General features: G+C 46.9%; 1 protein-coding gene across 1 annotated transcript; it reads right to left on the bottom strand.

Annotated features, from left to right (window-relative positions):
• Positions 1-11,915: 11,915 nt before the first annotated feature.
• cldn5a (claudin 5a) lies at positions 11,916-13,828 on the bottom strand. Its single transcript, XM_038792966.1, has one exon. The coding sequence runs from the start codon at positions 13,665-13,667 to the stop codon at positions 13,017-13,019; it is 651 nt and encodes a 216-aa protein (XP_038648894.1). The 5' UTR covers positions 13,668-13,828; the 3' UTR covers positions 11,916-13,016.
• Positions 13,829-24,873: the final 11,045 nt, after the last annotated feature.

Below are 24,873 nucleotides of genomic sequence, written 5' to 3'. Positions count from 1 at the left end.
TGGATTTTATGGAATTTTGACTTGTTCACCTGAACGGCAAGCATTGCAAACCTTGTGCTTTCCATCCGCCAATCAAATCTTCCAACTGATTGAAAGTTCACCCACAAACTTGGCCCAACTCCTGCCTCCCGTGCCTTCAAATTGCGCTGATTCGGTTAGAAAGGCGCCGCAGGAAGCAATCGTTTTCCGTTCATTAATTTCACTTTTTCTGAGTATTTATTTGACTGTCCTCAGTTGGCCCCGTTCTCAGTCCTGCAACACCTCCATTTTAAATCTTATTGCGTTGGCCCATTGAACGAGCTGTTTTGTCAGCCCCACGCCTCTTATTCAACTGCATTTTAGGAAAGACACTTCCGATCATACCAACTCGCTGTTTCAAAAAAGATCCCCCCCCCCCCCCCCCCCCCACACACACACAGATTTATTTTCTGCAATTCTTATAAATCTGTGCTCTGCGGTTAATGACCTTCCTACCAGTGGAAACAGTTCATCTCGATCAATTTTATCAAAATCCCTCAATTTCCAACATCTCTATTAAATGCCCACTTGATGTTATCTGCTCTCGGGAAAACGCTCCCTTCTTCTCTCCTCTTTTTGCGCTTTGCTCCTCGTCTCACCTTTATATCAAGATTTGAATAAAATAAGCTCAAGTGTGAAGTATAAATGATGAGTATTGAAACCTGATTGGTTGGTAGAGACTGATTTTTCGACGGCTGAACTCCCTGGAAGGCAGTAGCTGTGTGTCACTCAGCTGCTGGCTGGGTGGCCTGCCTTGCAAATAGAGGAAACGGGGTTTTGCAGGTTGTTTCCATCCAGTTGAAGTTGGTTCTCTTTAGTTGGTTGCTGCAATTGTTCCGTTTGTTGGCTTCTCTGATGTAGCTGGGGAACCCTTCCGGGGGTGACATTATTTCTTGCTCTTGTGTCTGTCATGATGTTCAGTTGTTTCTGACCAGGATGAGAAGCAAGTCCCTCATGCTGCTGCTTCAGTTTCTCTAAGTCTATGCTCTCGGCCTGTCTGGATGCAACAACCCTTCCCTATTTTAATGGTTGCATGGGAGATGATGAGAGCAATTCTAAATTTAGACAATGCTGCGGACCAGCTGCTACCCGTTACACATCTTTCCTGATTTTCATTTCGTTAGAACAACAGTTGTCATATAGCATAGCAAGAGGCCCTTCGGCCCGTCGTGTTGTGCAGTAGAAGGCTGAGGCTGCACAGAATCCATATTTTTGATTTCTGCTCCGTTTGTGATGTATTGAAAATGCATTAACCTTACGTGTATGTAAGAAAACCACTCCCGAGAGAGAATCCCTTTGAACAGTCATTGCACGGGACGTTGGAAAAGTATACGAGCTACGACCTTGGTCGCCTCCAGTGGAAAACGTCCAGTTGCAATGGAGAAGGTTCCAGGAACCGAGTGACGTTATCCTTGATAAATTAAACGATGTCTATTCTCACCAGATATTCGAGGTTCCGCACAATATAGCAGCATTGATTTCACCAGAACTCTGGGTTCCCTGAAGTAGATTTATTTGGTAAATACGATGTGCGTCAACTAAATCCAATTTTGCAAAGTCATAGAGAAGTCTGAATGAATATAAAAGAAGACACCGTACCTACTGATGGAAGGATACGGAGGACGCGGATTTAAGTGATTGACAAAATAAATAACAGCCGCATGAGGAAAACATTCTCCATTTGGTGAGTGATTCTGATCTGGAATGTACTATCTGAGAATGTGATGGAGGCTGTTTCAATCGGAAGCCTTCAAAATCAATATGTCAGGAGAACAAGTATTGCAGTTATGGGGAAACGGTAGGGAGGAAGATTAGGTGAGCAGCATAGGCACAATCAGCCAAACGGCCTCCTTTGGTGTTTTGATGGGCTGGCAAGGCCGACATTTATTGTCCATCCCTAATTGCCTTTGAACTGAACGGCTCAGACCATTGCAGAGTCAGCCGCGTTTTGCTGTGGATCTGGAGCCAGGCGTTGGCAGACTTGCATCAGTGATGTCTGAATTTGGGACAAGCTTGATATTCCATTTGTTAACAGAATTCAAAGTTGAACCCATGTTCCCACGGGATTATTAGTCCAGTGACATTTCCACTCCGCCATCATCTCCCTCCTGCTACACAGTAATCATTCTGAGATTCCATGAATCTACTAGGATGTGATGATGTCACCCACTGGTGTGATTGAATTCCTCAAGATACTTTGGTATATGGGATGAAGGAGGTGCCTGAACACAGGTGTGAGTTCTCCATAGTTCATACATTCTCTTGTGCGTTGCATTGCTTATCTTAAAATATATTAGCTTCCACATTGTTCTGCAAATAATTGCTTTAAAGCTACTATATTAAGGAAATAATTGGCATCTTTCTGAAGAGCAATTGTTGTCATGTAGGGAAGCTGCTCCCAATGTGCAAGATAGCAAGATCTCACAAACAGCAATGACATAGATCAATGGGCATGTCATCTATCTTAGGTCATTTTAGTTGACAGGTAAATATTGATGAGGACGGGGGAGAGCTCCGTCATTGGCTCTTTTTAGATACGGCTGAGGGGGCCAAACAGGATCTGTGTTTCTAATCGGGGGTGCAGGACTGCACTGAAGTTCAGGGTCTTCACAGTGACCTTCCGACTCGGGGGTGCTACCAGGGAGGCCAGGCTTCTGGAATAACTTCAGTACTGTCACTGCTTCTGTCAATGGTTTTGTGCGAGAATAGACCTGTTTGGTATTTTAGCCTGCCAGAAACTCAAAAGTTATATTCATCAGTTTGCAAAGTGCCGTGGGCATAGTGTAAATTCCAGAACTAAAATGACTCTATTGTTTGTCGAGGGCACGTTATCCCACACGACTTTGCACACAATTCTCACCAGTTTGAGGAAGTTATGGGCTCACCTCTGGGAACCGGCCTTTGTATTCACCACAAGAGAATGTATCTGGGGAGTGATGGAATTGTACACCAGCCTCTGGTTCCGTTATTGGTTTATTCGAACGGTATTGTGGCCTGAAATCCATCTAATCGCTTTGTTCTTGCAGTCCCTGATGCTATTTTCACTCAAGTTTGCTGCTTGTGATCCAGTGGGCGTGTGTACCCCGAGTCCCCCCCCCCCCCCCCCCCCCTCCCAAGGGACCGTCTGCTCTCAGGCTCGAAAGCTCCCTGGATTCCATTTTTAATTAGGAATTGTTTTTTTTAAACTAATCCTCCTCTTCCCCCCACTGAGCCTTGGCTGCGGCTGCTGTATGGTTACATACAACAAGAATGACACATAATGGAAGGAGAACATGAAGTAATCAAGTTAATGACCAGCACTGAAAAAGACATGTGTATCCAAACACCACTCGTACGATTTTGTAATTTAGTTCAACAATGTCACTTATACTACAGCGCCGCTTCGGTTGATTTGTAATGCCGATCATCATGTCTTAGTGCGTTTAACTAGTTGATCTCTTCCAATATTAAGCCATCCCAACATCCCCAACAATCTTCGTATTTCCTCTCACAGAGGCCTCTGTTGTAGGTGACTGACGCGATGAGATTATAAATGGTTATTTATCATTCCCTGGATAAACACAGGAAAACACTCGAAAATGTTCAAGATATTGTTTGAATAGATGTGTGAAACAGCGCTAAATGTTAAAGGGGACCATGTGGGAGGATGATGGTAGGAGATATTAGGGTGGATGGTGTTTTCTATACTTTCTCTCCCAGTTCCTTTGTGTTCGTCCTCGCTCTCGCTTTCTTCTGTCTCCTGCACGTTCTCATTGCCTCTGTGTCATGTCTTTGTCCCTTCCTGCTCTTGGTTACGCCTTTGTCCCTTTCTTGGAATCCATTGCCCCCCCCCCCCCCCCCCCCCCCACACCTCTTTTTTCTGACTACTTTCTTTTCTCTGCGTCTCCAATTCCCCCCCCCCCCCCCCCCCCCCCTTCCCCGCCTTAAAATAGTTGGCAAAGGAAGCTCGCAAACTAATCCCGGATCTCTTTGTTAGAATGAAGCCACTTTTAACCTTTCACTGGGCCTCCCCCGAGCCACAGGGTTGTGATCTGCTGTTGGCATGCTCCCTCCGTTTTAATTGACCTTCGTTTTCTTCCACTCTTCCTTTTAGCCCTTCTTTAATTAGAAACATCTTATCGGAATACTGCCCCAAATGATTGGAAAACCCAAATACCCCGATCCTGGCTCAAGAAACGGTTTCCCTTTTCTTAAGGCCAGAATCTGTCCGCTAATGTGCGAACTGACACTTGAAGAAACGCATCTGTGACAAAACTATAAAGCGCCCAGGGTATCTAAGCAACAGGGCAAATCTCTGCGGTCGTCATGGCATTTCTCTCTTTCAATTACGTTTGGAATGAAGTGTTTCTTTATTTTGCAGGGGGCTTGAAAGGCTTTTAGAAATTGCAGATTTCTGCCGCAGCAAATCTGGTCTGAAGCTGATGGAACAGGCTCGTCAAAGCCAACACTCACCTCCCCTGCCCCCGTCTGCAATAAAATAGAAACCCCTTCAGCAGCTGGCACTGGCTCTATCTGTGGAGAGTGAGAGAGTTAACGTTTCAGGCCCCTTGACCTTTCACCACAACTGTAGCTACAGAACGGGTTTGAAACAAAATACCAAGTTAGATAAAGGCAGGAGAGGAGAGATTGAGAAATCACATGAAGTGGTAACAGAACAAGCAGGAAGCAAAATATGGGTCTGGGTGAGGTGTGAACGGGATTAGCAGAATCTAGAATGGGTGAGGTCGCCGGGGGGGGGGGGGGGGGGGGCGGGGAGCACAGGTCTCGAAGTGGAAATGATTCCTGGTTTGGATTGGGTAGGGGTCGTCACTATGAACGCCTGTTGCTTGGTGTAATCCGATTGTCTTCTTCGCGTGTTCATTCGTTACCTCTACACCAAGCTCACTTTTCCTGCATTATACCCTAAAACCAGAATTGTGTAAAAAAAAAACTGCACATGATATTTCCCCAGTATTTCACGTATTCTATCAAATCATATCCACAACACGTACTTTTCCGGACGCGGTCAGCGTCTTTGAGTCTGACCCCCTTATCCCTCTCAGACCTTCATTGACAGTACAGTATCTTTCTGTCCCTGAAGGTGGACAGTGAAAATCACATCGGTTCTAACTCTAAGAGAACCCATCTGCAACAAACGGCCACATCTTCCCCTGCCCGTCCTCATAATGCATACTTACATTATGCTTCCATTACTTGTAGAGGAGAATAAAACTGCAAGCAGACAAAATTTAAATTTCAATGTAGCAAATCATAATACTGACGGTTAATGAAGGGACATATATTCTAAGAGTCCCACTTTGAGGGTAAAGAATACCTCCTTTTTCCTCAATCATGGACTAATGCTACCACCTCAGTCACGTTCTATATTTAGGCACCTTATATATTTAAACCAACAGGTCAAGGCAAACGCTACCGGGTGCTGCTTAGAGAGACTCCAGTAGCAAGCGACCATAGATATTTCCGGTGCTAAATTCATCCTCCCACCATCAGTGTTTTCCAATATTAAATGTGTTATTTTTACTGTCCGCGTTACGTTGTCCATCTGTATGTCTTTCTTGTTCAATATTTGGGTTTTCAAGATAATCGCTTCCTTTATTGTTTCAACACAACCGCAACATAAAACATACAGTGCAGAAGGCGGCCATTCGGCCCATCGAGTCTGCACCGACCCACTTCAGCCCTCACTTGGGCACCTGGAGTACTGCGTGCAGTTCTGGTCACCACATTATAGGAAGGATGTGGAAGCTTTGGAAAGGGTTCAGAGGAGATTTACTAGGATGTTGCCCGGCATGGAGGGAAGGTCTTACGAGGAAAGGCTCAGGGACTTGAGGTTGTTTTCGTTAGAGAGGAGAAGGCTGAGGTGACTTAATAGAGACATATAAGATAGTCATAGGGTTAGATAGGGTGGACAGTGAGAGTCTTTTTCCTCGGATGGTGATGACCAACACGAGGGGACATAGCTTTAAATTGAGGGGTGATAGATATAGGACAGATGTCAGAGGCAGTTTCTTTACTCAGAGTAGTAGGGGTGTGGAACGCCCTGCCTGCAACAGTAGTAGACTCGCCAACTTTAAGGGCATTTAAGTGGTCACTGGATAGACATATGGATGAAAATGGAATAGTGTAGGTCAGATAGGCTTCAGATGGTTTCACGGGTCAACATCGAGGGCCGAAGGGCCCGTACTGCACTGTGATGTTCTATTCTATTCTATTCTATAATGCGGATGCCGGAAATCTGAAGAAAAATCAGAAACTGCTGAAAATACTCAGCAGGTCTAACAGCATCTGTGATCAGGGAAGTAAAGTTGACGTTTTAGGTCAATGGGAGAACTTTACTGTCCAGGACAATAAGATTAACACTTAAAATATATATGTTGATGCCCCCAATTTAGTCCAAGTTATCACCGTACTCTTTTACTTAGCTGAACCTGTTGCATTTTGCATTTTGTTCCACAATAGGTTATATTGTGCCTGGGTTCAAATTATCTTCTCAAAATTATCCCAATTCCAGAAAGCAGTATTGTTGAATTTACAGAACTTGTCAATGTTTTAATTTTAATTCCTTAAAAAAACTTCTTTGATACACAGCATTCGATAGGAATCACGTGGACTGGCGTATTTTGAGTGCGGTGATGCCACCATGAATTGATATCTCAGCGCAGAAGCTGAGATGGACTGACCAGGATGGCCACAGTCGCAATATGAGCTGTTTCTCGTGTTCCACTAGTGGAACAAACGGCCACATCTTCCCCTGCCCGTCCTCCTGCGGTTGAAGGTTGTTCAAATTTTCCGTGAAAAGTTGAAACTTGGCACTTCACCACTCGGGTCAGTTACCAGGTTATGGTGGTGGTGTTTGTAGTCAGCCAAGGACTGCGCCATCGAAAGGTGGGGCTGTCGTCAGTTTGTAGAGTGTGGAGTATGTTCCAGTACAGAACTTCAGGATTTCATATATATATGTGGTGGGGGCGGGGGGGGGGGGGGGTTGTTAAGTCCTGCATCAATGGGAGTGCATTGTTAGTTTCAGCCGGTGATTTTCTTTGAGGAGGAATTTTTCTTGTGGACATCAGGAGGTTCAACGTGTGCTAGCACAGAAGCCATTCGAGCTATTTTTTTGCTCCTGCACATTCGATGCGATTCTGCAAACCACGCGCTGCTCTTATTTAACGAAATAAAACATGGAGACTTTTATTGAGCCCAAAGCGTTACGTTTCCAGTTCCTGATTTCCCTATGCACTCTCGGAAAATATACACTCAAATTAAGATTTTAAAAATAGTTTTAAGTCGTTGATATTTAACATTAGACATTATGTCCTGAGTTTTTCTGTGATTGCTGGGACTTGCTGAATAATCCCCTGTGTACAAAGAGTTACATGAGCAACACATTTAAGATGACCAATGTGGCTCACTTATTCTTGCTAGAGGCTACATATATTCATTCACCGGGACCTGTCCTCTGCAGACAAAAGGAGCATCTACAGGCATTCTGTCTGTCTGAATTAAACAAAAAGCATGGGGGGTGGTGGGGCGGGGGAGGGGGACACACACACAAGTTTCTCAATGAACTAGCTTTTGTGACGTCACAACCAATTGAAGTCAATTTGCCAACCAATCAGCACCTTTTCTCATGCTGTATAAATTGTTTCTTGTTTTGAAATTTGGAATTCTTGTCGATTCTGATGAGTACAAGATAAAAAGCTTCGGCTGCATGTCTCGTTTTCAGCAGTCCTCAAGAAAATACTTACAATATCCAGAATGGTAGCATAGTGGTTAGCACAAATGCTTCGCAGCTCCAGGGTCCCAGGTTCGAATCCCGGCTTGGGTCACTGTCTGTGTGAAGTCTGCACGTTCTCCCTGTGCGTGCGTGGGTTTTCTCCAGGGGCTCCGGTTTCCTCCCACAGTCCAAAGATGTGCAGGTTAGGTGGATTGGCCATGTTAAATTGCCCTTAGGATCCAAATTGCCCTTAGTGTTAGGTGGGGTTACTGGGTTATGGAGATAGGGTGGAGGTATGGGCTTGGGTAGGGTGCTGTTTCCAAGAGCCGGTGCAGACTCGATGCGCCGAATGGCCTCCTTCTGCACTGTAAAAATTCTGTGAATTTCACTGTGGCCACAATGGAATTTGGATTTTCACAATTTAACGGGATTGTAATTCCAATATAAGTCAACTCTGATAGTTGGATTATGCCTCGTTAATAAAATTAAGTAACATGTTTGTAATCCAAATAAATCAATAAATTATGATATCATTTTAGTTTTAATTTCTTAAGAAAAAGTAGTCTGTGCAAACTAAATCTTTGTAATATCCCTACAATTTAATTTTTTTAGAAGTGCATTTCACTGAGCAACCTACAGTTTCTGGCAGCAGAAAGGGGACTGAATCTTCCACATTTCCTTATCCCATATTTAGTGCATTTTCTCTCAATGCCAATTTACAAATTCTTATTATTGTTACTTAACCACGTTTGGGAAAACAGTCAATAATAACCAAAACATACTCGTTACCCTTATAAGACCTTTGAAAGAGACCAATTTAATCAATTTACAACTTTTCCATGGGCCATGAATGCAGAGATATGGCTAGAGGATATATAACTTTCGCCCAGTAGCAAACTGGGCACATATATACTGCTCAAGAGTAATCAACTGCTTTGAAGTTGATTGTTATGTTTGTAAACACCACAGCCAATTTTCTCACAGTAAGATCCTATAAACAGCAATGGAATGAACCATCGTTTCATCTATTTTGGTGGTGGTTGTTTGAAGGATAACTGCCGTCAAGAATTGCTCCATTCTTCCAAGGGTGCAGTGGGATTTGTAAATGCAGAGTAAGCAGAGGGAGGTTTCAGTTTAATATTTCATCAAAAAACAGCACCTCTGACAATACTGCACTCACCAGGTCATTCCGTGACTGGTGTTGGTTTTAAACAATACGAAAGGAAAGCTCCTCTCTCTGGACATTGATACTGTTAAAATCGCATTATGCCTCACCCAGGCCACATCACAAAGCCATTGGGTAGCTAACAGATGAAGGGAATTACTGGCCGCTCAGCAGTTTCACGACAAATTCAGCAGGCAGGCTCCGGAATAGCAATGATTTTTTTTAATGTAGATAATTGTGAGATGATACACAATAGCACAGAAGACATCGAACCTGTACATAGTCAATCAGCATCCATAAGCAGAAGTGCAAACGGTGAAGGGTGAGGGTTGCTAAAAGTCGCTAAAATGATCCAGGCAGTGTGAAGGTGTTAGCAGTGGGTTTAGTTAAGCACCGTGATGCTTCTCATTGGACAGCTTACAGGTGCAAAGAGGTTATTTTAAAGATGTACAATTTAACAATAAAGCCACAATTACAATGTTATGCTCAATAATTTGAATCCTACCTTCAAAGTGGCATAAATTCATTGGACCAGGATCAAGGTTAGTTAATTAGGTCGGAAGCCTTAAGGGCGAATGTATGTTTTTAGCACCCTTCCCAAAGAGATATCAAAAAGTATAGAAGCGCAAATACTTTATATAAAATAAATCAAATGTGCTGCACAGGAGAGTCGCGTGAGTAGGTTTGGCTCTCTCTAGTTTGGTGGATACTCCAATGGGATTGAGACTTCCTCCAGCAACACCATTCCGTAATAGAAGCTGGAACTTAAAACAAACCTGCGAGTAAAATCCAGAAACACGCGCCACATCAGAATCCAGCCCCATTAGACAGGGCCGTACGGTTAGAATAATATTCGGGGAGTTTGGCTCAATGATTCTTCCTGGTCAGTGGGCGATTTTCCAAATAACTTTTTTCATCTTTGACTTTCTCACCTCCAGGCTCCATGGGGAGCTCAAGTTAACCGGGTAGAGAGCGTAACGCGGTCGATAGAGAGGAATGCCTTCATGTGTCTGGGTCCAATACGTTCTTGCCCCACCTAGTGCCTTAAATGTCCCATTATTGACCATCTTGCCAATACAACAAGGACAAGTTGGGTGGAGGCTGAGGGACAATACACACTGAGGATATGATGACAGAGTAGTTGTTCCCGTTAGTTCTAGGTTGATATTGTAGTGCATTCTGGGGATGGTGCAGTGAATCTCTCTTTGTGGCTGGGTTTGCCTGTGAGGCGCTTGGCTCGGAGAGATTGAAAGTGCACTTGCTTCCCAAGGCGGGTCTGCAGTACATTCTCAACCAAACTGGGATTCCTTTGTGACATGTGGAGCTTATTTTGTTAATGTTAAGTCACGTAAAGTCTGATTAATTTGGGGCGGTGGTTTAAAATGTGCGAAAAGGGATTGGCACTTATTTGTATCTTTTTTCGTTCTGTTGAGTTCAATGAAGAGTGAAGACGAAAATGAAGCGTTGCGGATATGTCCCGATTTACACAATGGCCCGAAGCTAACATTAACCCCAGTGCTGAGTGTGAAATTGAATTGTTTATTTGACCAAAAGGTGGGAGAAGTGCACAGTGCATAAATAAGACAGAATATTTCCCAGACAGCTCGCTGAGTGCTTTGTGCTACTCGAGGCACCAGTTCTGAGGAGGGGGGGGGGGGGGGGGGGTCTAACCAGGGGCTGTTTGATGTGAAACCTCTTGTGCTGTGAAGCACTCAATATGGGGCCCAACAAATAGTCGCAGGTTTCCTAGTTACCAGCAGCATCTCCGGTAACCAAGGCGACCGTTCGCCGTCTCGCCAGCAATCCCGCGCTGAGAAAATCACGTGGCCGTTTCATTTGGACATTTATTACATTCACAGTCAGACAAGAGACACAAAGACAAAAGGTGCCCAGGGGAGGGGAGGGTGGGGGGTGCATCCGAACAGCAGAATGTGAGTTTTCCCGGAGAATTCGCAGCCACCAACTCACAAAAACAACTCGAAATGTTTACCCACCACTTTATATCACAGTTCAAAAAGCAATCATTATTGCAACCAGTCGGCAGGTCTTAATTCATGTGCGCAACCTCTGGCAATTTGTTATATCAGAAAGTAGCACTGCCTCTGTGGTTAACGCGATATCATTAATACCCATCCAGCCATCGACATTTATTTCCCTCAATTCTCACTCTCTGGTTATCACAATCCCAATATAAACGCCGTCGATAATGTTGTCTCGACCATACTCACTCTGAACCAAGGCGCGGTCCCTGCTTTGGCTTGCCTGTCTCAGTTATTCTAACTCTGAAATTGCTGGCGGTCAGGCATTAATACTCGCTACATCTCCGCCACTGCCTCCACCCCCCCCCCCCCCCCCCATTCTCTCTCAATGAATAACACTGACTACATTAATACTGTTCCGGAATTAATACTCTCTACATCTCCGCCACATGCCTCCACCCCCCCCCCCCCCCCAATTCTCTCTCAATGAATAACACTGACTACATTAATACTGTTCCGGAATTAATACTCTCTACATCTCCGCCACTGCCTCCACCCCCCCCCCCCCCCCCAATTCTCTCTCAATGAATAACACTGACTGCATTAATGCTGGTCAGGCATTAATACTCTACATCTCCGCCACTGCCTCCACCCCCCCCCCCCCCCTCTTCTCTCTCAATGAATAACACTGACTACATTAATACTGTTCCGGAATTAATACTCGCTACATCTCCGCCACTGCCTCCCCCCCCCCCCCCCCCCCCATTCTCTCTCAATGAATAACACTGACTACATTAATACTGTTCCGGAATTAATACTCGCTACATCTCCGCCACTGCCTCCACCCCCCCCCCCCCCCTCCCCACATTCTCTCTCGATGAATAACACTGACTACATTAATGCTGGTCAGGCATTAATACTCGCCTGCCTCCACCCCCCCCCCCCCCCCCCCCACATTCTCTCTCGATGAATAACACTGACTACATTAATGCTGGTCAGGCATTAATACTCGCCTGCCTCCACCCACCACCCCCCCCCCCCCACCCCATTATCTCTCAATGAGTAACACTGATTACATTAATACTGTTCAGGCACTAACTAATACTCGCTGCATCTCCGCCACTGCCTCCATTCTCTCTCTATTAATCCCGTTAATATTGGGCATCACGGTCACAGGGGGGAGCTGCTTATTGCTGGCGCTGTGTTTTCCAAGGAGGGACAGATAGGTATCGGATGAATGAATCGTCAGTGGAGCTAGCAAGGAGGGAAGCGAGCTGGGAACTCGCTAGGGGGATAAAGATACTCCAATCTGCTGCTCGCTCGGGGACACTGAAGCGAAGCAACAAGTCAAAGAGCCGAGTGCTTTCCGGGGGGCTATTGGGTCAAGATGTCTGAATATTGAAGTGCGGTCTGAAGTCACAAAGTTAAAAAACAAACACTTTTAACTGGACTAATCTGACAAGAGCCAGCACATAAAGCGGGTGGTGAACTGACTGTCCGCAGAGACCGATTCCTAACTGTACCAAGCACGCTAAACTTAGTCCCATTAAACAGTGAAGGGCAGGCTCGAAGTTCTACGTTGCGCAGCATTACGTTCTGCAATAATCTATAAAGTAAAATCAATTGAATAATCTGAGAGCAGATTTGGGCTAAAGCTGGAGGAACTGGGTTACTTAGCACACATAACAAAAGCTGAATATGGAACGGCGCGCTCTGCCCAAAGCAGACATACCGTCTAACCCCAGCACCTCATTCCGCTGACACAGGGGGAGGTGGGGGTTCCCTGGGACGGTTCACTCAAACACATGCTCACAGGACTGTCCACTGCAAATCAAACCGAGCAGTGTCCGAGCGATTGTTCAATAGTCTCTTCGCAATCTCGTTTCTTCACCGTCCCAACTCTGTACAGACTCTCTGGTAGCGCGCTGTCAATTCTCAAAAGGTTAACCCAAAAGCGGTGGAACTGCTGCAGATACACTAGGAACACTCCTGTTTTCCTTTACAATACAAATCCATTATATAAAACAAAGACTGCTTTAAACAAGCAGGAGGAAGGAAACTGGTGGGGGCTCGGCTTCAGCGAATTGCTCGCTCCCCTGTGTCCAATTCTGGTCTCCCCAGACTGTGTGCGGGAGACCTGATTTCACACGTAATTCCTCTTGTCGTAATCCCCGTTAGCCGATGCTCTCCTCGGGGCAGTGTACTTGACGGCGAAGGATGACTGGTCTTGCTTGGGCGGGCAGGAGCAGCAGAGCAGGGAGCCCCCGATGAAGAGGAGCGCACTGGCCGTCCAGCCAATGTAGAGCGCCGCCCCCATCTCCCTCTTCCTGGAGACGGGCACAATCGGGTCGTAGAAGTCGCGCACGATGGTGTTGGCCATCCAGCAGACCGGAATGAGGGCCAGTAAGCCGGCTATGATGAAGATGGCTCCTCCGCTGATGACGATCCGGACTTTGGTGGTCACCCCCTCAGTACAGTTGGTGCATTGAGCGCCCAGGATGGTGACCAGGAGCCCAATGAGTCCCAGGATGGAGGCGATGACAGTCAGCGCTCGGGCGGCTTGCTGATCCCGCCCCAGGGACAGCAGCGAGTTGTAGACTTTGCATTGCATCTGCCCGGTGCTCTGCACCACGCAGTTCATCCACAACCCTTCCCACACCGTCTGCGCCACCACGATGTTGCTCTCGATGAAAGCCGTCACTTTCCACATGGGCAGCCCGCAAGCCAGCATGACCCCCAGCCAGCCCAGGACACACAGCCCCAGGCCCACAATCTCCAAACCTGCCGAGGGCATCCCGCACGGTGGAAAAGGCTGGCTGGCACAGAGAGAGAGAGAGAGAGACGAGGCTGCTCAGTGTTCGCGTCCGTCCGCAGCTTCTCTGCTCACTTTGCCAATGATGTGCATGACTCCGCTCCCGCAGCTTCCCCGCTCCAAACTGAGAAACGGAGGCAACAGGCGACTGGACAATAAAACCCCCAGAGGCGGGTCAGCTCACCAATCGCAGCTCCAATCGCCCCGCTCCAAGCCCATTGCTCGAAACCCATCCAATGGGAGAAGAAGAGGAACAAAAAGTCCACATTATCAAAGAGATTTTCGGGGGGGGGGGGGGGCTCAGGGCTACAGAAAGGATGCAGCACCACGTCGCTCCAATGCAGCAGGAAAGGTTCCCATTCCCACCCCCAGTCTCCAAGTCCCAGTTCTATTAAAATTGCTCAGATTGAAAAGACTTTAATGGTTTTCACACAACAAGGCAGGCAAATCCAGCAAAGGTGAAAATGTTTCCGAGCCATTTCAAACTCTCTTCTCGGAGAAAAGGGGAAGGTCTGGTCGTATCGGGAGGAATTTCTCTTCGCCGGAGAGTGGAATGGGCAGAGGGTTAAACCCCATTCTCGGTTCTTTTTTTATCCCTACCAAACTCTAAAATTTGGGTGCGAAGGAGTTACACAATAGAGAGAGGCAGCAGCACACACTCAGCAGAATATTTGGGCACAAAGACACAACAGTTGCATTGAAATTGAAATATTGCATCTTTGACTTTGTCTATATAAATGTTTCTGGAACCCACCTCTTCATTCACCTGAGGAAGGAGCACTGCTCTGAAAGCTAGCGTTGGAAACAAACCTGTTTGACTTTAACCTGGTGTTGTAAGACGTCTTACTGTGCTCACCCCAGTCCAACGCTGGCATCTCCACATCTTGAAAATCGTGCATTTAGGTAATGATGTTTCAGAGGGGCGCTGTGGACATACGGTGAGATTCAGTGGAGCGGTGCACAGTTTGGTGAAACAGTTGGGTAGCAAGGAGCATCTTAGAGGAGATAGGATGTGAAGACTTGCTGCCTGATCTGCTGAGAGCTTTCACATTTAGCTCAGCACCTAGAGTTTTTTGGTTTTTACTTATTTCAATTCCAACGATAGAGGGGGGAGGGAATGACGCGAATTTAGAAACACAGTGTGGTGGATGATGAGAATATTTCAGGATACAGAAAGTCGTTAAAACAAGTGATGAGAATCCATATTTACAGAATCTGATTAATCGTGAGAATGTACAATATACAGAGGGACCAATGGGGAGGAGTCACACCTAACAGAGAATAGTAAGAAGTCTTACAACACCAGGTTAAAGTCCAACAGGTTTCGGAGCACAGCTCCTTCCTCAGGTGAATGAAGAGGTGGGTCCCAGAAACATTTATATAGACAAAGTCAAAGGTGCAATATTTCAATTTTAATGCAACTGGTGTGTCTTTGTGTTTGAAACAAACCTGATGGAGTTTAACCTGGTGTTGTAAGAGTTGTAAGACTTCTTACTGTGCCCATCCCAGTCCAACGCCGGCATCTCCACATCTTAACAGAATAACCGAGAATGTTTTCCGTTCCCGCCGGTCAATCGTGTCCAAATTCAGAGAGGGGTCAATGGGGAGAATATAGATGTAGCCAATGATGATGGGGCATTGCTATAGGAGAACTGTGAGGGTGGCACTTAGACATTTGCACCATTAAATTGTATTGGTATTGACCAGAACGCAAACATCAGAGGTCCTAACACCTGCGTGCGCTGTCTTCAGCACCGGATGCATGAGGAGGAGGTAAATTGCTGCCTGGGCTATTTTAGCGCAATTACAATAGGTTCAGTGCTCAGGGAAAAAGAGGAAACCACTTGAATTAACAGCACCGTGTGCCCTTATGCTCCAGGCAGTGGCTACTAATGGTTAAAATTGGGAGTTGGGCGCCTTCTCAAAGGTCGATTTCCGAAACTCGACTCGATTTTCTTTCTCGTCTCCATCAGTTTCCACTCTGAAAGGGACTAAATGCATTGGGGGAGGGGGGGTTAAGGAAACGAACAATCTCCCGGTCCCGGGGAACCAGGCTCGAGAACAGAAGCTGGAAACGGAGCTAAACTTCCGGAACTTTAGAGCGGCTGCTTGTGATTCAATTGTGAAGGAAATCCAACTCATGATGTCTAATGAGAGCAGGAACATGCTGGAAATACATATCAGGAATGAGGAGAAAATGCCCTGGGTTCGCCTCTCAGGTTGGGTCCCTTCATTGTGCAGTGGCTGCAATAGCCCGGAATGGGGCGGGGGACACATTGGCAAAATAACACCTTCTTTCCAGTATACTGCTTTGTTTATTATTAAATACAATCGTTACTTCAGTGAAACTTGCAGCTATGACATCCTGCAAAGCTCCAAAGGCATTTGTGTTTTGCTGACGAGGCGCAGTACACTGTATTGATGATGGAACTGAAGGCAAATTTCAACACCAGGCTGCTGTTTAAACCTGAACTCACACCAAGTCCTTGTGCTCACTGACCTTGATTCTCAGCTTCGCCAACGGCTGCATTTTACAGTTCTCGTCCTGGTGTTCAAATTCCTCCATTGCCTCGCCCCTCCTGATCTCTCTAACACCTCACCCTCCTCCCAGCCCTCCGCCCCGCCGAAATCTCCACCATCCTCCAACTCTTCTTTTGTGCCAGACCTTCTAGGTTTAAGCCCAAAACTCTGCAATTGCTTCTTTGTCACTTTCCACCCGGAGTCATCCACACAGCACAGAAATGGACCCTTCGACCCACCATGTCTATGCCGACCAACAAATACTAGTCTATGCTAATCCCATTTACCAGCACTTGGCACAGTAGCCAATGGCAATTTAAGTGCTCATCCCAATGTTTCTTAAATGTTGCGAGATACCTACCTCCACCACCCGGTCCGACAGTGCATTCAATTTTTTCACCATCCTGAGGGTGAAAAGAAATGCTCAAATCCCCTTTAATCCATTTACTCCTCATCTTAAACTTATGCCCTCTGGTCTTAGACACATCTGCCATGGGGAAAAGATCTGCCCTATCCATGCCTCTCATAATTTAGTGTACCTCTATCAGATCCTCCCTTAGCCTCCTCTGCTCCAGGGTAAATAAATCCCTATCCAGTCTCTCACCACAGCTAAAACTTTCCATCCCAGGCAACATCTTTTTTATAATAATCTTTATTGTCACAAGAGGCTTACATTAACACTGCAATTAAGTTACTGTGAAAGGCCCCTAGTCGCCACACTCCGGCACCTGTTCGGGTACACTGAGGGAGAATTCAGAATGTTCAATTCACCGAACAGCACGTCTTTCGGGACTTGTCGGAGGAAACCAGAGCATCCGAGGGAAACCCACGCAGACACGGAGAGAACGTGCAGACTTCACACAGACAGTGACCCAAGCCGGGAATTGAACCTGGGACTGTGCTACCATGCTGCCCAAGGTGAATTTCCTCTTCACCCACCGACTTCCACCACTTGCCCTAATATCTTTCTTTGGCCGGTGTCATTTTCATCTGATTACACTCCTATGAAGTACATGGGAAGTTTTATTATGTTAAAAGCGCTATTTAAACATTGTTATTATTATCAAAACCGGAGAGTGTGAATCAAGAAAAGGGAAAGTCATCTATTTTTATAACAGGTGTCCAATCTGCAATGCCAGCTTTAGGCTGGGGTAGCAAGAGGAAAATTACACTTAATGCAGGAGAACAATGGGCTGAGCCTTCACTATCTGTGGGATAGGGTTGCCAACTGTAACTGCATGTTACAGTAACTGGGGCTGGTTTAGCTCACAAGGCTAAATCGCTGGCTTATAAAGCAGGCCAGCAGCACGGTTCAATTCCCGTACCAGCCTCCCCGGACAGGCGCCGGAATGTGGCGACTAGGGGCTTTTCACAGTAACTTCATCGAAGCCTACTCGTGACAGTAAGCGATTTTCATTTCATTTTCATTTCATGTATTCCTGTAGATTTCATCATATGACTTGACCCCAGTCTCCAGACATTAGTCGGCCAACACACTTATCTTTGTGATGCATTGCCTTCCTACCCAATTCAAAGGCAAAAAAGACTGACTTTCCAGTCGCTTTTCTCCCCAATATTTTAATATCTGGCAATGTGATCTGGCTAGGTGATTTTTCTCCAAGATTGCACACAAAAGCCGCAGGCGGGCGAGGCACTGAGGGCGATGGTGGTGCAGTTGCACAACTTTCTGGACAAGGTGAAGACTCTCCAATGGGCGTGGCAGACCAGGATATGTACCTGGGAAGGGAACGAGCTGCGGGTGTACCAAGACCTGGGAATAGAACTGGTGAAGAGGAGGGCCAGGTTCAACCGGGCCAAGGCTGCCCTCTTTAAAAAGGGGGTGAAGTTTGGTTATTGGACCCAGTCCGCCTGTGGGTGACTTTCCAGAAGCGAGAGTACTATTCTGGCACACCAGAGGAGGGGATGGAGTTTGTGAGGGACAATGGGCTGGGACGAGAGTGAGTACATTGAACTTTGGAGAAGTTTGTGTGTTCTTTAAAGTTTTTGATGGTGGTTTTTCTTTTTAAACGGCAAGCGTTTCATGGGGGAACATCGAGGCTGAGTGCACCTTTTGTTATTCTTCAAGGGTGTATAGTTGGGGGGGAGGGGACCTGGGGGTGGTAGGGGGGTTGGAGGCCTTGGACAGGGGCCATCATCCTAGCTGGATGGGCTAGTTAACGGGAGTGAAGTGGCGTTGTCAGGATGCAAGTGGAGGGGAGGGATAGGGTTGGTGTATTGTTGGAGGGTGAGGGGGAGGAGTGCAGACAAGGGTGTGGTTGGTATGGCACAGTTGGAAAAGGATCGATGATGGTGACATCCGAGGGTGGGCATGGAGGTCGCGTGACACAGGCCGGGTGCCAGCCTAAGAAAGGATATGGCTGATTGGCAGGCAAGTGGAGGGGGTGGGGGAGCCCTCCGACAAGGCTGGTGATGTGGGACGTGAGGGGGCTGAATGGGCCGGTCAAGTGGTCAGGTGTGTTCGTGCACTTGAGGAGTCTGAACCCAGACATAGTCTTTTTGCAGGAGACACACCTGAAGATAGGGGACCAGACAAGGTTGAGGGCAGGATGCACCGGGTTTTGGACAGGTTGGAGTTTCCCAAGGTAGAGGAGGAGCTTGTTCAGGAACTGGGGGCCCCAAACAGGTTGAGGGAGATGATAGACAATATCGGGGTGATGCAGACAGGAAAGGCTCCAGGGCCAGATGGGTTCCCAGTGGAGTTTAGTAGGTTTGGGGCGGACTGGGGCCTCAGATGGTGAGGGCAAATAATGAAGCAAGGGAGAAGGGGGAATCCCCCCTACATTGTCACAGGCTTCTATCTCCCTGATAATAAAAAAAGGATAAGGATCTGGAGCAGTGCAGGCCCTACCGCTAGATATCATTACTGAATGTAGACACCAAGCTGTTGGTGAAGGTGTTGGCCTTGGGAATCGAGGACTGCATCCCAGGATGATAGGCGAGGATCAAATGGATTTTATGGAGGGCAGGTAGTTGATGGCAAACGTGACGATGCTGCTTAATGAAATTATGATGCCTCCGGAAGGGCAGGAGGTGGAGAGAGGCCGATGTTCTGGTCTTTTGCTCCCTGGTAGCCCAGATATGGATTTTGCTTGGGTGGCGGAACTCGGAACCACCAAAAGCGGGTGTGTGGGGAGTGACCTGGGGGAATTCCTGAGGCTGGAGAAGGTCCAGTTCGTCCTGAGGGGGTCGGTGGATGGGTTTACTCGGAGGTGGAAGCCGTTTATTGATTTCTTTAAGGAGGTTTGAGAGGTCAGCTGGGGGGGGGGGGGGGGGTTTAAAATGGGAAAGGCAGGATGTGAGAAGAGGGTAGTATTAAGGGAGCAGGGGGGAAATGGGTATCGGTTGTTTATAATGTTGTTTGGTTGTACTTCTGCTTTTGTTTGTTCATATGAAAATTCCTTGAATAAAATATATATTTTTAAAATGCATCTATACTGTTCACTTCAACGACTGATCTGGTAGCAAGTTCCCCATTCTTACACCATTGGGGTGAAGGAGCTACTTCGGAATTCTCTATTGCATTTCTTCACAACTAACTTATACTGATATCCTCTAGTTATGCACTTCCCCACAGGAGGAAACTCTCTGTACCCGTCAGCCTTCTTTTTCAAGAGGAAATAGCCCCAGTCCATCAATCCTTTCCTGTTATGTATACCCATACATTTCTGGTTATTATTATAATCTTCCCTGCACCCTCTCTAGTGCCTCTATGTCCTTCTTATAACATGGTGACCAGAATTGCTGAGAGTACTAAGTGTGGTCTACCAAGCTTCCATACAGCATAACTTCAATATTTTTCAATCTTTAAAAAGATACTCAGTCCGAATACGTGTGCAATAATAAATAATCATGAATTTTGCGATCGAGATTGAAGGTTAGAAATTGCAGCATTCTAAATCGGATAGAATTTATCGATTTTTAATGTTCAAACTAGACAACAAATATGTGAAATGTTACAGATAATTAAAATTTGCAAGTTAGGATAAATTTTGAATGATATAAACATATAACATGGGAAAGTGACTGGTCATGGTGTCTTACATATCTAATATTTAGAAAAAGGCAGAAAGAGACAGCATTTACGTACTGTTGTAACACAGTTCTGCCCACACAAAGGCAAAGAGTTCTGAAAACAGTCAACAGAGGTTACATTTAAATTCATGATACATGCAATTTCACAGAGAAAGGAATCTATAATAGAATGATTGTACAATTTGATGGAAGAGGAAGTTTTGATTTCAGTAAAGTAGATTCAGGTGAGACCCATGAACATCCTACAAAGAGAGCCTGCTCCTCATTGGTTGAGTGAAGTGGGTGCAACATCGGAATCAGTGTTTTTGTTTCAGATGCAATTCCATAGAATCCCGACAGGGCAGAAGGAGGCCATTTGGTCCATCAAGTCTGCACCGACCCTCTGAAAGAGCACCCTACCTAGGCCACCGCCCCCAGCCCTATCCCTGTAACCCCATAACCCCACCTAATCTGCACATCTTTTGGACACTGAAGGGCAATTTATCACAGCCAAACCACATAAACGCCACATCTTTGGACTTTGGGAGGAAAGCAGAACACCTGTCACAGGGAGAATGTACAGACTCCACACAGTCACCCAAGGCCAGAATTGAAGCTGGGTCCCAGGAGTGCTAACCACTGTGCCACTGTGCTGGTGTAAGACATGATCCTGGAAAATAATGATCAAGGCATCTTCTGAGACATGTGGAAACAAAATGTGAAGAGAGAAACCATGCAAATATTATGCAGACTCTAACTGAGTCTGATTTCAACTGCTAGTCACTGAGCCGAAACGTCATCTCATGGTAGCAGTATCCTCAGGATTTTAGAAAAATGTCCGTGACCGAACAAATACACCTCCTGCCCAACCCCTTCCAAGTCTGCTTCTTGACATGGAGGAAGGTTGCAGTACAATTCAATTCATAGCTATCAGCTGCAGAATGCATGCAAAGAATAGGGCAGAAAAACATTTGAGCTTCTTTTCATAATCTGCAATTAAATCATGGCCCCAAAAGTAGATTTGAAGAAAATCGCTTTCTCAAAAGTTGGACAAATGGTCCTTAATATTTTTACGATGCAGTAAAATAAAAGGCTCAAAAGACAAAATTACCCAAAACTATCAACGATGCGAAAACAGAAAATACTGGACATCCTCAGCAGGTCTGACAGCATCTGTGAGAGAGAAGGGAGTTAAGGATTTGAGTCTGGATGACTCTTAGAAGAATAGGAGGTGAGGATATTCTGAAGGGGGGTGATGGGCACGGAGAGGTGACTATCACCAATCGTCTCAATGAAGTTCAGCTTCAAAGGATCAAAATATGAGGGGTAACAGATCGCCTGATACAGCCTGATTAAAGTCAATAGACAGAAAATTTGGATGGGGTGAATAATGGGCAGCAGATTCACTGCCTCCTACTTTTGTCCAGATCAAAATTAAATTTCACACTACTGTCTCCATGGTTATGAAATGAAAATGAAAATGAAAATTGCTTATTGTCACGAGTAGGCTTCAATGAAGTTACTGTGAAAAGCCCCTAGTCGCCACATTCCGGCGCCTGTCCGGGGAGGCTGGTACGGGAATCGAACCGTGCTGCTGGCCTGCTTGGTCTGCTTTAAAAGCCAGCGATTTAGCCTTGTGAGCTAAACCAGCCCCTGTCAGGAGACAAAAAAAATCAAGCCAGGGCTTCGGATCCTATCTAATGATCGGAACTGAGAAAAAGTGGCTCACTTTGTGACTCCCAGGATAAAATAGACCATTTAAATGTCTGTTGATCCACGATAGGCAGAACACATAGACAAAAGTAGAAATTACAGAACAAGGTTTATTTCGATACAATTACAAATACTCCTCCACTCCACTAAGGGTCTCCTTCCCTGACCTGCAGCCAGGCTGGGGTTTTTACACAATTGGGGCTCTCCTTGTAAAGGGGAAACCCCCCCTCCTTAAAGGGGAAGGCCTGGCAGTCTTAAGGGGGAAGTTCATATTAAAGGGAAGGTCACGGCAAATCATTTAGCCCTGATCCCGGGGCCTCCATAGGGGTTATAACACTCCTCCTCCCCTAAGTCCGGAACAACGTCCACATCCATAGATAAATGTGTGGGACTTTCAACCGTTTCGGGGCATCAGGAGGCTTATATCGAACCAAGGAGTGGGGTTTACGTGACGAATACCTGGGTGGTGGCGGTAATGCCGGCATGGCCACGGGAGCTGGCACAGCACCTCCAGTGGTGGCAGAATGTCCATCTTGGTTTTTGAGTTGGACCAAGGCGATTTTTCGTCCGGCATCTCAGTGTCCTCAAAAATGAATGCTGAATCCTCGTAACCGGCGGAGCCAGGGGCGTTGGTGCCAATAGGTGTGGCCGAGGCAGTGGTGAAGACGAGGTGCCCGAATCAATGGCCGGTACGACGGGAGTATCCGGCATGCGGCTTCGAGATGGTCCACGCGGTGATTAGATTTGCGGCCCTGTGCCTGTATTTAGTAAGAAACTGGACCTGTTTTCACCGACATGATGCCCAGGATCCAAGCAGCCTCTCCACTGAAGTTCCGAATGTGTACTGTGTCTCCGGGTGCTCCGGTTTCCTCCCACCGTCCAAAAGATGTGCAGGTTAGGTGGATTGGCCATGATAAATTGTACCTTTGTGTCCAAAAAGGTGGGGTTACGGGGATAGGAAGAAGGTGTGGGCATAGGTAGGGTGCTCTTTCCAAGAGCCGGTGCAGACTCGATGGGCAGAATAGCCTCCTTCTGCACTGTGAATTCAATGATTCTGTGACCACCATGAGGGCCCCCCAAAGGAGCACGCTAACCTCCTGCATCTTTGAGCCATAGGCCTTTAGGTCCTGCGGTACAGCCTGTGCTGAGCCCCATACTGCACCATGTGACGGACGTGGGGTAGCAGAGGGTCAGTCTGGGTCCACCGTGGATCCGGGATGCCGTGACCGGTAGCCAGATCGGTAGCATTGACCTCACCGGCTGTCGATGGTGTAGGTGGCCTGGTCAGAAGGGGCAGAGGGCTTAACGCATCGACGTGGGGAATCTTGGTCCCAGAGCGGTTATCCAACACAGTCATATGCTGCGAGCAGCAATGCCCTTCGCTGGGGGGAAAAACGCCCAATCCTCCTCGAAGAGCACTGGGCGGGACTTGTGGTCCGTGAGAACAGTGAAGCGATACCCGTAGACATATTGATGAAATTTCCTGACCCTGAATTCGACAACCAAACCTCCTTATCCATCTGGACATACCACTTTTAGGTGTCGGGCAATATTCTTGAGGCAAAGGGACGTTCTGATCAGTCGTCCAGTTCTTGGGCCAGCACGGCTCCGAGGCCAAACGGCGAAGCATCACAGGACAATGGGATTGGCCAGGATGGGTCGAAGTGGGTTAGCAGTTGTGATCAGCAGAGTTGTTGTTTCACCTCGACAAAGCCGCTTGCTGCTCTCAGCCCTATTCCCAGTGTTGCCCCTTCTTCAACAGACATGGAGGAGGGGCTAAAGTGAGGGCGAGGTTCGGGAAGAACTTGCCATAGTAGTTTACCATTCCCAGGAACAAACAGAGTTCCATTGGGCCACCTGGTACAGGAGGCTGGCAAATTACTTCTACCTTCTCTTCCACCGGGTGCCGGGTGCAAGCCATGGCGGTCTACCCAGTAGCTGAGGTACGTTACTTTGGCAGCGTTGAATACACATTACTCCTGGCAGAGGTGGATGCTGGCATCCTCTAAACGCTCGGCCAGGTTTTGTAGGTGCTCCTGCTCGGACGAACCATGATCAGAACATCATTGAGATAGACTGCCATGCGGGGCAGACCTCACAGGATGTTCTCTATTGCTCTCTGGAATAATGCACATGAGAAGGAAACCCTAAAGGGCAGGTGGGTGTATTCATATAGTCCCCTGTGCGTGTTCATGGTCACAAAGCATCTGGACTCGGGAACTAGGACCAACTGGAGATAAGCGTGACTCATGTCAAGTTTTGTAAACGTGCACGCTTCGCTGAGCTTCACGTAAAGATCGTTGATCCGGGAAACAGGGAATGGTCCAGTCGAGACACACAGTTGACCGTCATTTTATAGTCCACACACAAGCGTACTGTTCCATCTGGTTTCATGACCGGGACAACTGGTGCCATCCATTCGGAGAACTATACCGGGATGATGCCCAAATTCTCCATCCAGTCCAACTCAATGTCCACCTTGGGCCGTAAGGCGTAAGGGACAGGTCGGGTACTGAAGTAGCACAGTTGAGCCATAGCGTCCAGATTCGAGCCATGGTTCCTTTTATGGTGTCCATGCCATCCTGGAATACAAATGAAACCTTGCCAGAACTCCCTCAGGTCCATGTGGGTGCATGCGGCATAGCTGCTGCCAATCTAAGGCATGTAGCGTAGCCAGTCATGCCCCAACATTTCGGCCCGCTCCCGTGGACCACCAGAGGAAGGTTTGCAGACTATTGACTATACTTGACTGGAACCATTGAAGTGCCTGCTATTGCCAGCGGTTCACCCATGTAAGTGTTGAGCCTCACGTTGTTATCCGACAGGGTCAGCGATAGAAGGTCTGACCGGATGCGGTTGATCGTATGGCCACTGACGACCAACACTGCTGCTAATAAAACTTCCGGTGGCGACCATGACCTGC

Source organism: Scyliorhinus canicula, chromosome 1, assembly GCF_902713615.1.
Source record: "Scyliorhinus canicula chromosome 1, sScyCan1.1, whole genome shotgun sequence".
NCBI lineage: Eukaryota > Metazoa > Chordata > Chondrichthyes > Carcharhiniformes > Scyliorhinidae > Scyliorhinus > Scyliorhinus canicula.
This window is presented reverse-complemented; position numbering and strand designations above follow the sequence as displayed.

Bases quoted from the DNA above. Each gene is read 5' to 3' on its own strand.
- cldn5a (XM_038792966.1), bottom strand. From the start codon at position 13,667: ATGCCCTCGGCAGGTTTGGAGATTGTGGGCCTGGGGCTGTGTGTCCTG.